The sequence below is a fragment of the Procambarus clarkii genome, chromosome 28 (assembly GCF_040958095.1).
Source record: "Procambarus clarkii isolate CNS0578487 chromosome 28, FALCON_Pclarkii_2.0, whole genome shotgun sequence".
Taxonomy (NCBI): domain Eukaryota; kingdom Metazoa; phylum Arthropoda; class Malacostraca; order Decapoda; family Cambaridae; genus Procambarus; species Procambarus clarkii.
The window spans coordinates 8763150-8776773 of NC_091177.1; the positions used below are offsets into that span (position 1 = coordinate 8763150).

The 13624-nt window shown below is 42.3% G+C and overlaps 1 protein-coding gene across 1 annotated transcript; it reads right to left on the reverse strand.

The window, feature by feature from the left end:
• Positions 1-1798: 1798 nt before the first annotated feature.
• On the reverse strand, positions 1799-12451 carry LOC138369526 (cuticle protein AMP1A-like). Its single transcript, XM_069332871.1, has 4 exons — positions 12364-12451; positions 2758-2921; positions 2313-2572; positions 1799-2133 (listed from the first exon to the last, which is right to left on the reverse strand). Exons 2-4 carry the CDS (start codon positions 2764-2766, stop codon positions 1890-1892), a joined length of 513 nt encoding a protein of 170 aa, XP_069188972.1. The 5' UTR covers positions 2767-2921; positions 12364-12451; the 3' UTR covers positions 1799-1889.
• Positions 12452-13624: the final 1173 nt, after the last annotated feature.

The window sequence follows — 13624 nt, forward strand, 5'->3', positions numbered from 1 at the left end:
CTGTCCAGAAGCGGAGGAGCTTCAAGAGATCCATAACCTTTAGGCATTTGTCTTGTATGTTTTGTAACCTTTAAATACACAATAAAGGAAAAAAAAAAAAAGGGAAGGGGGTGGTAGGAGAAAAGCACACAGAAACTGTATTGGAGGGGGACCTACATTCCCTCCAATGCGTTATGTGTGGTTTCCTCCGCGGCTATGGGTCCCCCTTCTTCCAGCCAGAGGTGGTACTCCCTTCCCTATTGAAAAAAAAAAAAAAAAAAAAAAAAAAAAAAAAAATATATATATATATATATATATATATATATATATATATATATATATATATATATATATATATATATATATATATATATATATATATATATATATATATATATATATATATGCTAGAAATGAATAGCGAGCGAATGCTGAATGACAGTTACAAATGGAGCGAGTTCGATTGTACAGATGCAAACGAAGCCGTTCACCTTGTTGGTGCAGTGAACGAGGCGGCCGTTCTGTAAACACTGCTTGGAACCTGTAAGGGAGGGTTGTGATGTGTCACGGTCACAGGTTAACTCACAGTGTTAACTTCCTCCAGGAGTTAACAGGTTATAAATAATGCTTTGAAAAATGGACGAGATGTATTTCAGTGGGGGAGGAGGGGGGTTGTATTATACATTCATTAATCAAAGCATATGCAGGAAATAAAGCATTTGATACATTGCGATGGGTCGTAAAATTATAGTAGCTTGTGTACCGTCGTGCTCTTTTACGATATAATAACTAATCAAGTGACTCATAGGTTGATGTACCGCGGGGTGGGCGAGCAATACAACACATAATACAGTGAAGTTTTATAAAAATGCAGGAGCTGATACAATGTGCTGTTGTCGAACAATAGAGCAGCTGATACAGCGCATTCAACCACTGATACAATGAAGTTTTGTTGAACAAACAACAGCAAATACAGTGTAGTGTCGATGATCAGTAAAACAGCTGATGCCGTGTAGTGTTGTTGCAATACTACACCGTATCAACCTCTACGCTCATCCTCTTAATACTGGTAAGTCTTTTTATAGCCGATGAGACAATAGGCATTCTGCCATGTTCCTCACTGGTAATAATCATAGTAAAAGTAAAGATATTAATTAACCATCTAAGCTGAGATTAGTCGCCAGCTAGCATAAGAGCCTGCTGCTCTAAATGACATTTCCTGGGACACTCAGTGATCACTCATTTCTTAGCTGGCTTGACCTGATTAATGTAGTTCACATTTATCTCTCTTACTCGCATTCGGCCTTTTCTTATCCAAGTCACAAGAAAATCGTTTGCGTATTATATAGAATAGGAACTACGAGGTTCCATTGGAGAGGGCTTCAGTATTTTATTAAATAGTGAGGCGTACTAGTTGCTTTATGCATCATACTTGTCTTATCTATAGATCCTCAACTGCTCGTATATCATACGTACTCGTCTATTTGAACTCATCTAATTGTCCTTGCCGGGGTTTGAGCTTCGGCTCTATGGCCCCACCCTTCAACTGTCAATCACTAGTGTGCAGATTCCTGAGCTTATTGGACTCTATCATATCTACAGTTGAAACTGTGTATGAGTTTGCCTCCACCACACATCTGGACAAATTTTTGACACAAACGAAGCCTGTACACCATTGCTGACTCAGTTATGTTGGTCACTTTTTTCCATGTCGCAAAATGAAAATTTTCTCCGATATATCGTGTTGTGTAATATTAATCAGGTGATCCCAAGACGTCAGCCAAACAAAAAATAACATACAGGACAAAAATATAAAAAGTCAATGCCAGTGCAATGTAATTCGTGAAGAAAAATGGAATACATGAAGCATAAAGTACAGACGTAATAAATACATGAATCTGAACAATGATTTACTGAGGCTGGCCGTAGGTGAGGGAAGGAGCCTGATAGGATGCGGCAGCCCTTAATTCAGGGGCCTGCGCTCTGGCAGCGGCAGCGTCTTCCTCAGCAGCTTTGGCGATCTGGTCCAGCACGAACTGGGGGATTGGGTGGGGGAACTCAGGAGCCACTGGCAGCAGGTCAGACTCAGGCTGGAAGCCGTTCTCGTCGGCGACGTACTTCACAAGGACGGGAGTGCCGTCAGGAGCAGTGTAGCTGTTGGAGACGAAAACACCGTCACAATAAAAACACAATTAAAGTTGTCGTTAATATTCACTGACCTTGATTATCTGTCTCATATGAAGAATGATCAATTGGATATTATTTAGTATAACAGAAAATATGCGAAAAATTACACTGGTCAGTTAAAATTAATCCCGAGTCATAATACTCACGAGTATTGTCCAGACGAAACCACTGCACCCTCTGGCCCATCGGGAGAGCCACTCTCGGAAAATACGATGCTGTTGCCAGCTTCCACTTCAAAATTGTATTTTCCGTTATCGTCCTGGACACGGTCGTCCCTCAGAATGGGCACTATTTCAAAGGTGGCAGGAGCCTGAGCTCTGAGAGTGGGGGCGCTATAGGTAGGCTGGAGCTGATAGCCACCCTGTGGGGCGGCGACGGCAGCGGCCACTACAACAGCAAGGATCGTCTGCAGAAGTAATTCAATCAAGGAAAATTAACAAATATAATAATGTATAAATATTTAAAATTAGCCCATAGAAGATATACAAATTTATCTGCACCACTAGTAGCATGATAATCATAATAACCGTGATATAACACCAAGTTGTTAATGAGAGATGCCCACGACCCACAAAGCGAAAGGGTACTTACGAACTTCATGACGGTGCTGGTAGCCAACAACTGGTGGTCTGGAGTAGGATCCTGGAGCTTATATAGTGCTGGTCACCTGCCTGGCCCGCCTTCCCGGCTCTGACCGCAGGCTGGGAACGCAACTAGTCCACCTCCCCAGACATCCCCTTCACCCACTTGATAACCTTGTTCAGCGGAAGGAGAAATAATTTATTGGAAAGGAGCGAGGACCCTACAAGACTTTACGACAGTGCTCTGTAGTAGTTATGCAAGCTGGTGTACCTGAGAGGCAATATGTCGCCTCTGCAGTAGAGAAGAGTTGCATACATACATATATATATATGCATTATTTTGTATGTAGATTATCAATGGTAACTTTCACTAAATAATATGGGGTATATATAATTATCTAATTATTGCTATTAGAAATTATTGGGCAAGAAAATAACATTATAAATATAATTTTTTTCCATTCTCCGCATATATCTTTTACCATCTGGAGAGTGAAGAATCATTAGATCACTTAATCTTTCTAATTTTATTGTTCAACGTTTAGTCAGCAATGTGACATCTTCAGGAATACTCCTTTTTTATTTTATTTTTATTTTTACATGCAAGCATGTAATTATATACAATAAATACAATAAAACAATACAGGAAACATTTCAACAAAGCAAAACAGAAAACCACCGGCCAGAAGGACTGACAGCACAGTACATTAATAAGCATAACTGGAGAAAACGCAAGAGAAACACAGTATACATCAAGTCAAGAACATCACACAAAATATAAGACAATGTAAACAAGAAATCATGCAAGCAAATAATGACAATAAAACAAAACATAGTAACATATGAAACAAAGCAAACAGAAGCACCGGCCAGAAGGACTGACAACAAAGCACATCATGAAGAACAACATGAAAGATAACACAAGAATATCATAACAAACAACAAGCCATAAATAAAAAAAAGACAAACGTAAGGCAGAAATATAACACACAGGGCATAGTAACAACACAAAACAAACACATGAACAAGAAACATGCACAACCCGGCCTCGCAACAAAGAAAGGGAGAACCACGAGCACATAACACAATTGGGCAAGCTAACAGCCAAAGGGGCATACTGCACTACATAAAGCACATAAACAGGAAATCAGTGGACATACTTTCCCAGAAACTAGGCCCGGGAACCGCACATTAAACGCTTCCCAGAGCAACCACCGCCAAGGGTCTCGACCATCCACCGGGAAAGCCATAACATCCGGAACAATGGCAACAAACACCCGCAAACTGGGGACCCAGATGGTATTACTGACGAGGCGAGTAGCTGCCACTTGTCCCCACATACAGGGAACCTGCCCACCATGAAAGTTCTCCGGTTCGTCATACAGCATTAACTCGGCAATCGCTGTCCAGTGACCCCGGCGGCATCACAGACACCGGCAACACGTCCCCCAGGGCCCCAACGTGCATCCTCACAGGAGCAAACTTGACAGAGGGTACCACCACAGGGGCACCTGCAGCCACGGGCCCACCACCAGACGACTGCAGGGAACCTTGATGGCGCGCATCCTTCCGTAATGTCACTACTAGGCCACGCCCAGCACCAGTATCCACACCATCCCTGGCAGCGGAAGCCACCACCCCCCACTGCGGAGAGTCCCCTGGTGGAGCGGGAACAGAAGGCACGTCCGAGACACGGACACCAGCACCAGCAGGCACATGGACCTCCGCCACCACTAATTACGGAGACATCGACGTATCCGGATCCACACTGTCAACACCCGAATACCCACAGTCAGTGAAGTCACCAACATTGGCCCAGGCAGAAGACGAATGCCGGGAACGTTTGGGCTCCGGCCGGATATCGTCAGAGCTGGAAGCGGACCCAGAAACATGGGTACCACTAGCCGGACGAACCGACGCCCGACGCAAAACAGCAGCAGCCTCAACCACAGAGGGAACCGGGTCACATATAGCAGGAGGCTCCGCAGCCACCCCAGCACCCAGCACAGCTGGGACCCGAGGCGAGGACACAGGGCCAGGCGCAGCAGCCGAATACGAGGGAGAAGACGGCGACGCCGCACAGTGAGCACCAGGAAGGCCCACGGGAGCTGCGGAGACAGTGACAGGAGCAGGTAGACCATCTGACGGCACTGCAATACCCGGAGGAGGGTCTGCAACAACCGGAGGAATGTCGGGAGACGCAGGGGGAGCCGCATCAGCTAACGGAACGCTCACCTCATCCTCGGAGTCCTCCTCAAGAGGGAGAGGCGGGAAATCCTCTTCCTGGAACAAGTTGACGGGAGCAACTGGAGCCGCAGTGCACCCAGCAGCCTGATGCCCCAACAGGAAACATCGGAAACACGTACGGGGTTGCTGGGCATAATACACCCGCATGTAGTACCCTAAAAGCTGGACAGAGGATGGAATGTCCGACCTCAGGCACATCCCAAGGGTACGAATGTTGGTCTTCACACCCGTATACTTTCCAGATGACAGCGTGTGCATCCGCACACTTACGACGGTGCCAAACCTCTGGAAGAAACGCCGGAGGAGAGTCTCAGGAAACTCCATAGGGGCCCCATGGACACTCACATACGTCATGGCACCGCTACGATCCGAAATGGCCACAGATTCGGTGCCATCCTGCAGCTGCAAGGTACGGCCCTCGTACCGTCGGAGAAAATCACGATAGGCCGCTTCTCCCACAAACTTGATGACCACACAGTGAGCAGTCACCAGCTTAATACTGTAGATTTCCATGACCGGGATATGGAGCATGTAACACATGACCATCTCCACGATATGGTATCCTGCTCGGCCAGTAAACTCCAAACCCACGGACTTTACCCTCACAACAGGGGGAAGATCCCTGTTGTGAGGGATCCCGTCCATCACAAAAGTGCCACGTACACACCCTCAGGAATACACTTTGTTGAAATGACACAAGTATACTGAGCTTTTAAGTTTGTTGTAGATCTAGCTACACAGAACAAAAAGTCCATGTAGCACGGGCTATAATGAGCTCGTAATTGCGTTCGGTTATTTGGTGCAGTGGATTGGCTTTTCATTCAATTTGATTAAGAGCCATTATTTCCGCAGATTTAGCCAGACAGCTTGATACCTGGTTGATGGGGTTCTGGGAGTTCTTCTACTCCCCAAGCCCGGCCTGAGGCCAGGCTTGACTTGTGAGAGTTTGGTCCACTAGGCTGTTGCTTGGAGCGGCCCACAGGCCCACATACCCACCACAGCCCGGTTGGTCCGGCACTCCTTGGAGGAATAAATCTAGTTTCCTCTTGAAGATGTCCACGGTTGTTCCGGCAATATTTCTTATCTTGCTGGGAGGACGTTGAACAACCGCGGACCTTTGATGTTTATACAGTGTTCTCTGATTGTGCCTATGGCACCTCTGCTCTTCACTGGTTCTATTCTGCATTTTCTTCCATATCGTTCACTCCAGTACGTTGTTATTTTACTGTGTAGATTTGGTAGTTGGCCCTCCAGTATCTTCCAGGTGTATATTATTTGATATCTCTCTCGTCTTCTTTCTAGTGAGTACATTTGGAGGGCTTTAAGACGATCCCAATAATTTAGGTGCTTTATTGCGTCTATGCGTGCCGTATATGTTCTCTGTATTCCCTCTATTTCAGCAATCTCTCCTGCTCTGAAGGGGGAAGTGAGTACTGAGCAGTACTCAAGATGGGACAACACAAGTGACTTGAAGAGTACAACCATTGTGATGGGATCCCTGGATTTAAAAGTTCTCGTAATCCATCCTATCATTTTTCTGGCTGTCGCAATATTTGCTTGGTTATGCTCCTTAAACGTTAGGTCGTCAGACATTATTATTCCCAAGTCCTTTACATGCTGTTTTCCTACTATGGGTACATTTGATTGTGTTTTGTACTCTGTATTATGTTTAAGGTCCTCATTTTTACCGTACCTGAGTACCTGGAATTTATCACTGTTAAACATCATGTTATTTTCTGATGCCCAGTCGAAAACTTTATTAATATCAGCTTGAATTTTTTCAGTGTCTTCAGCCGAGATAATTTTCATACTGATTTTTGTGTTATCTGCAAAGGATGATATGAAGCTGTGACTTGTATTTTTGTCTATATCTGATATGAGAACAACGAAAAGCAGCGGTGCAAGGACTGTACCCTGAGGTACAGAGCTTTTAACTGCACTTGGACTAGGTTTTATATGGTTAACCGTTACTCGCTGAGTCCTGTTTGACAGAAAACTGAGTATCAAGCGTCCTACTTTACCGGTTATTCCCATTGAGTTCATTTTGTGTGTTATCACGCCATGGTCACATTTATCGAAAGCCTTTGCGAAGTCCGTGTATATTACATCGGCATTCTGTTTTTCTTCTAATGCCTCAGTGACTTTGTCGTAGTGCTCAAGTAGCTGTGAGAGGCACGATCTTCCCGCTCGAAATCCATGTTGGCCTGGGTTGTGAAGGTCATTGGTCTCCATGAAATTGGTGACCTGACTCCTAATCACTCTCTCAAATACTTTTATGATGTGCGATGTTAGTGCAACTGGTCTATAATTCTTTGCTCCCTCCCTTGTGTAGAGGGGCTATGTCTGCTACTTTAAGTGCATCTGGTATCTCCCCTGTGTCCAAGCTCTTCCTCCACACTATACTGAGTGCCTGTGCTACCGGCACTTTGCATTTCTTTATAAATATTGAATTCCATGAGTCTGGACCTGGGGCCGAGTGCATGGGCATGTTTTCAATTTCACTTTCAAAATTTAGTGCGCTCGTGCTGATATCAGTTATATTTACAGTGGTTTGAATATCCCGCATAAAGAAATTGTCTGGATCTTCCACTTTCATGTTGTTTATTGGAGTGCTAAACATGTCCTCATACTGCTTTTTTAGGATTTCACTAATTTCTTTGTCATCCTCCGTGTATGAACCTTTACTTGTACGAATAGGTCCAATACTGGCAGTGGTTTTTGCTTTTGATTTTGCATATGTGAAGAAATATTTTGGATTTTTCTTTATTTCCTGAATTGCTTTCTGTTCTAACTGCCTTTCTTCAGTTTCATATGAGTGTTTCAATTTCCGCTCGATTTCTTCAATCTCCCTATTTAAATTATTCCTTCTTTGACAGGAAATTCGTGTCTGCATAAGCAGTTCCGTTAATTTTTTCCTGCGTTTATAGCGTCGTCTGCGCTCTCTTTCTACGTTGGATCTCTTTCTGGCTTTCCTCAAAGGAACATGTTTCAGACAGACTTGATACGCTTCCGAAGTCAGTTTTTCTATTCCTTCTGCAGGACTTGTATTACTTAGAACAGTTTCCCATGGAATGTTTGTAAGTTCCCTGTTTATTATCTCCCAGTCTATCCTTTAATTATTAAAATTGAATTTACTGAATAGCCCCTCTCGCTTTACCAACGTTTTAGGTCTATTCTGAGTATTGATGGTCGTTTGCACTTCAATGAGCTTGTGATCTGAGTATGTGGTATCTGATATCGTAATGCCTCTGATAATGTCTTCATTGTTCGCAAAGACCAGATCTAAAATATTTTCATTTCTCGTTGGCTCCGATATCTGCTGATTGAGTGAAAATTTGTCACAGAATCTAAGTAGTTCTCTAATCTGTGGTTGGTTAGGTCCCGATAGATTTCCTGGTATAATATTATTGTTTGCTATTTTCCACCTGAGACTAGGCAAGTTGAAGTCACCTAGGAAGATAATATCAGGTATCGGGTTCTCCAAATTATCAAGGCTATTCTCTATTTTGTTTATCTGTTCTGTGAATTCCTCAGCCGTTGCATCTGGCGGTTTGTATATTAGAATAATCACTAAATTTATTTTCTCTATTTTTAATCCCAGTACCTCTACCACCTCATTTGTAACGTTTAGGAGCTCCGAGCATACAAGGTCTTCCCTAATATACAGACCCACTCCTCCACGTGACCTTATTTTCCTATCACACCTGTATAGGTTATATCCTGGAATCCAGATCTCACTGTCCAACAATTCCCCTGCATGGGTTTCTGTGAAAGCTCCAAATACTGCATTTGACTCCGTGAGGAGGCCATTTATGAACTGTACTTTGTTGTTTGTTCTTGTTTTCAGTCCTTGTATGTTGGCAAAGACGAATGAGGTTATTCTATTAGTGATAGTTTGAATGGGAGACTTTTTCGGCAAGCCCATTATTCGTGGACATAATGAGTTTGTTCTGACCAGTACCGATTGTTGTAGGGCAGTTGCCTGTCGTAGTTGTAGTTCCCTTTCGGTGTGTAATTGTATCTGTAATTCTGGAATGCAAGTGGATCTGGCATCCAGTTCCATACACTCTCCATGCTCCTCCTTTTGAATTCTCTTTCGGTCTGGTATAAAAAATTTATAGAGTTTCCTCCAAATTCATTATCCTGCTTGCCGCTCTTCATGTAGCGTTCCGTGCCTTTCACGTGAAAGTGTGGGCAGCTGAGGTCATAGCATTTTCTGTTCTCCAGTGAGGTGTGGCACATGTCAGGATGGAAAAACCTACATATTGATCCAAATCGACACTCACCTTTCCTAAGCATATTTAAACATTTTTTGGGATGTTGGTAGCTGCATTCTAATCCTTTCTTATTACCAGCATATCTATGTCTGCATATGCCCTTTGCATAAAATTTGCATAAGTCTTTCCTACTGTTCTGAATTGCTCTATCGGGAACCGTCGTAGTGTCTGTACCTATCGAGCTGTCAGTGCTGTCTGTTACACTTTCTAGTTTACTGTCATCTACATCCGGGCCTACTGAGTCAGAGTTTACAACTTCCTGAGTTTCAGCCTCAGTTTCATCCCTGACTTTAGCCTCCGCCCCTGGTATATTAGAATTGTTGTTGTTCCTTTCCCACTCCTTGTGGATGGCTGGTAGGCTTCCAATGAATGATGTTTTCCGATCATGCGTCATGTTATCTAGAAGGTTTTTTAGGATATTCCAAGCTGGCAGGTCATTTTTACACACCCAGAGCAAGTGACCTGCTCTCAGTGCCGTAGTGTTACTCACTCCTGTGCAAGCCGAATGAAATCTATTTTTGCAGATATAACATTCAATTCCCGTTACCTTCGACTTTAAGGAGTTGTTATAGTGGCCACAAATTTGTTTATTTGCTCCCATTTTGCCTTGTTTTGTTGTATATATCTATATATTTATAATACTATATGTATATTTGTAACAAACATATATTTATAACAATATATATGTTTACTTGTTCTACTGTATGGTCAGTACTTATCGCACGGTCGAGGGTGAGGGTCCCAGAGGCTGTACAGTTGACACGTTGTTGTCCCAGGCCGCGGCTGGAGGCCCTCAGTTGCCAGTTATTTGGGTTATAACACTGATATAATAATCCGCTTGTATTAATGAGATGCTTGTTAAGCTTGTTAATGAGATGGGTCTTCGAGTCTCTGGGTCGTTGGAATGGGAACTATAATTGCACTATTCCAAGAGAGTGGTCATTGTCTTGATTGTTGTTGTTGTTTTAGATTTATCTACTCATAACAAAACGTTCAGGTAGCACGGGCTATGGTGAACCCGTAGTGGAATTACCTGGCACAGGAGCGGGGCTGTAACTCTGAGGGCTTTCAAGGTTGTTGTTGTTTAAGATTCAGCTACTGGGAACAAAATGTTCCAAGTAGCACGGGCTATGGTGAGCCCGTAGAGAACTTACTTGGCACATGAGCGGGACTGTAACTTCTGGGGCTTTCAATGAGAAATCTAAATTTTTATAAGTGTGGGTACACCTCACTCTACGAAAGAACTGATGAGTTAGCCAAGACTTTTGCTCATAAAGAGGGAATTGATTACCATCTTGGACTGCCTTTGAGCAGTCTGTGTTACGAATCTAGCATTGATCTAATATTATCATGATAACGATGTATAACAATTAATACTTTCCCTGTTCTGTTCTATTATTAATATAGTATCCATTTGTGTTCCATTTAATATTGTATGATTTATATAATATTGTATGATGTATATTGTAGCATGCTGTAGTGGGCCTGAGTTGCATTATTTTGATAGACTTGTGCAAGTTATTTCTTGTTGGAGGGAGTGTGGTTTCTCCTTGGGGGAGGGGGGGGGGGTGACCATATTTGGATGTGTCCAGAGTTGCGGCTTGTTGTCAAGCTAGCGTTTATATTTCAACCTTGATTATTTCCTGTTATTGAATGTAATAAATTCGTGTAATTATTGTAACAGTATTATATCCTTTTAAGATTACTGATTATACGGTTCTTAGTACTACACTTTGTTAGTAGAGTTTTCACAAGAGTTCATGTGGATGCTTTGTTGATGTTCGGGTAGGACGCCTGCTTCGCTGGCGGGAGACTAGGTAGTCGCGTGGGTGAGCTGCATGGGAGACGTACGGAAGTCGGTGGATATTGTTTATTTAGCTTATTACTTAGTTAATTCTCTTGGTAAGACTATTATGTGATACCCCATTTATTAATTCATGTGTTTGTCCGTGAGATTGTCCGTGCTCATTAATGATTTTATGATATTATTGCATGCTAAAGAATATTTCTGGCGGTTATATTTTTACCATTTATATGTTGATATGTTTGTCACCCTTACGTACAGTATATTGTTTGTCCCTTTTATAGCAGTGTTTTTATTAAAATACCGTTTTACATATTGCTATCCCCTAGACGAAAATTTAAGATGAGGCCGAAACATATATAGTTGATCACTGCAGGCAAAGAACCATACCAAGGCGTCAAGGGCTGTAACAGTCTGCGGGCAGTAATATTCCGGAAACATCAACATAATTTCGTAGACTTGAGGCAAATTAATATTCACACCAGTTGCTCCATCTATTATCATTCTATTATGTAGCAAGAACCGCACGTCTATGGGGGTCATCCAATGAGGCTAGCAGGTTTCTAGATGTTGCCACTGCTAGGCTTAGGCTCTGCTACAAGTACCTCAGGGAATTTGCAACATCTGCTGATGTAGATTTGACTAAATGTAAACTCTGTTTACATTTAAAGCAGAACTATTCGCATACTTTGTGTCATTATATAATAGAATGTGAAAAAATCATGGAATTCAGAGATAACACCATTAATGGATTCCAATAAATGTGTAAGTACTTCATTCATTGATGATATACTGCCAGAAATCTTAGCAAAGTATCCAAAATGTGCTTAATCTTAATCTTAATGCATGCACATGACTGTAACGCTGCCGCCCAGTTGAGTGGATGTGGAGCAAGACTAGTTACTGTATGACTCACCATAGATGTAGAGTGCCTTGTATAGTGACAGTTGTGAGCCTCTTGATGAATTAATTGTGATTCAGAAGATTATCGATGTGTATATGTATTTGTGTAAATGATTATATATATATATATATATATATATGTACATGTATGTATAACATTAACAATTGTGTAACTAGTTTCAAAATATTGTCACTTGTTTAGCTAAACAAACTATGGGGTTCAGTTCCTGAACCCATTATGTGCCTCTGGAATCTTTTCCACCGCCGCCCACGGGATAGGTATGGGGTGCGTAAAAAAAAAGAAATAAATTTAATTGAATTCTACTATTCACCTAACCTCCTTAACCGTAGGGAGCGCCGAAGGATAGGGTGAGGCGATTGTTACCTGACTCCGGCTTCTAGCTGTCCACCAGGTCTTCCATCTTCCTTCTGGACCAATGGAGGACCATCGAACAGTTGTATACCCAACAACCCGTCCTCGACTCAAGTCCATTACAACCAGCGGTCGACCTCACAGACGCATTCATAAATTTTAACATGCTGTTCATTCAAAACAGGAATTTTCTCAAATATAAATTAATATTTTGATATATTAACATATTGTGCATATATAGGCATAGGTTAGGTTAGGTGTTTAGGTTCTGTTGGCGATTATTTGTATTTGTAGTACGTGGGTGAAGCATTTACAGCGTTGTGATTCGAACAAAATTCGTCAGTGAAGCACTTGTTCCGGAAATGTTCGAACGTCAGCAGTTGTGAGTCGTGTGTAAACCGTTTTTCATTCATAAACAGGCGGTTTGGCGGGTGCATGGAATCACTTTTGGATCTTTGTTTGGAGGACGGGCTGATACTCGAAGTCGAAGTCATCTGGATCTTGATTACAGGTGTCATCTCCGGAATGAACACAGCCTCAAGCTTATGAAGCTTCCTATGGTCGTCAGTGCGTGTAATCAGCCCGTCCTCCAAACAAAGATCCAAAAGTGATTCCATGCACCCGCCAAACCCCCTGTTTATGAATGAAAAGCGGTTTACACACGACTCACAACTGCTAACGTTCGAACATTTCCGGAACAAGTGCTTCACTGACGAATTTTGTTCGAATCACAACGCTGTAAATGCTTCACCCACGTACTACAAATACAAATAATCGCAAACAGAACCTAAACACTTAACCTAACCTAACCTATGTCCATATATACACAATATGCCAATATATTATAATATTAATTTATACTTGAGAAAATTCCCATTTTGAATGAACAGCATGTTAAAATTTATGAATGCGTCTGTGGGGTCGACCGCTGGATGTAATGGACTTGAGTCGAGGACGGGTTGGTGTAATTACTGTCGTATCTTTCACTAAGTCTTGGCGATTCAGGATGATGCTGTGGTGTTGAGAATGATGTTGCTTAATACTTCCGTCTTGCAAATAAAGTGTTAGACGTCTTCTCAGTATATTTGTCGGATGTCCAATGTAGAACATATTTTGGAGCACTCAGTCTATAGAGCTTCATTTGTATTAATACACTACATTAGTACACCTATGCTTGTCAGTGGACGCCGAAATGTTATTTCTCATAATGAGGGAAGATATAAGAGGGTTGTTATAATAAATAATTATAATAAGACGACCAATGGTGCGGTGG

What these genes read in the sequence shown, in the direction of transcription:
- LOC138369526 (XM_069332871.1), bottom strand. An exon ending in GTTTCGTCTGGACAATACTC is followed by an intron (nt 2,134 to 2,312) that starts GTGAGTATTATG and finishes CGTCTCCAACAG; the next exon opens with CTACACTGCTCCTGACGGCA.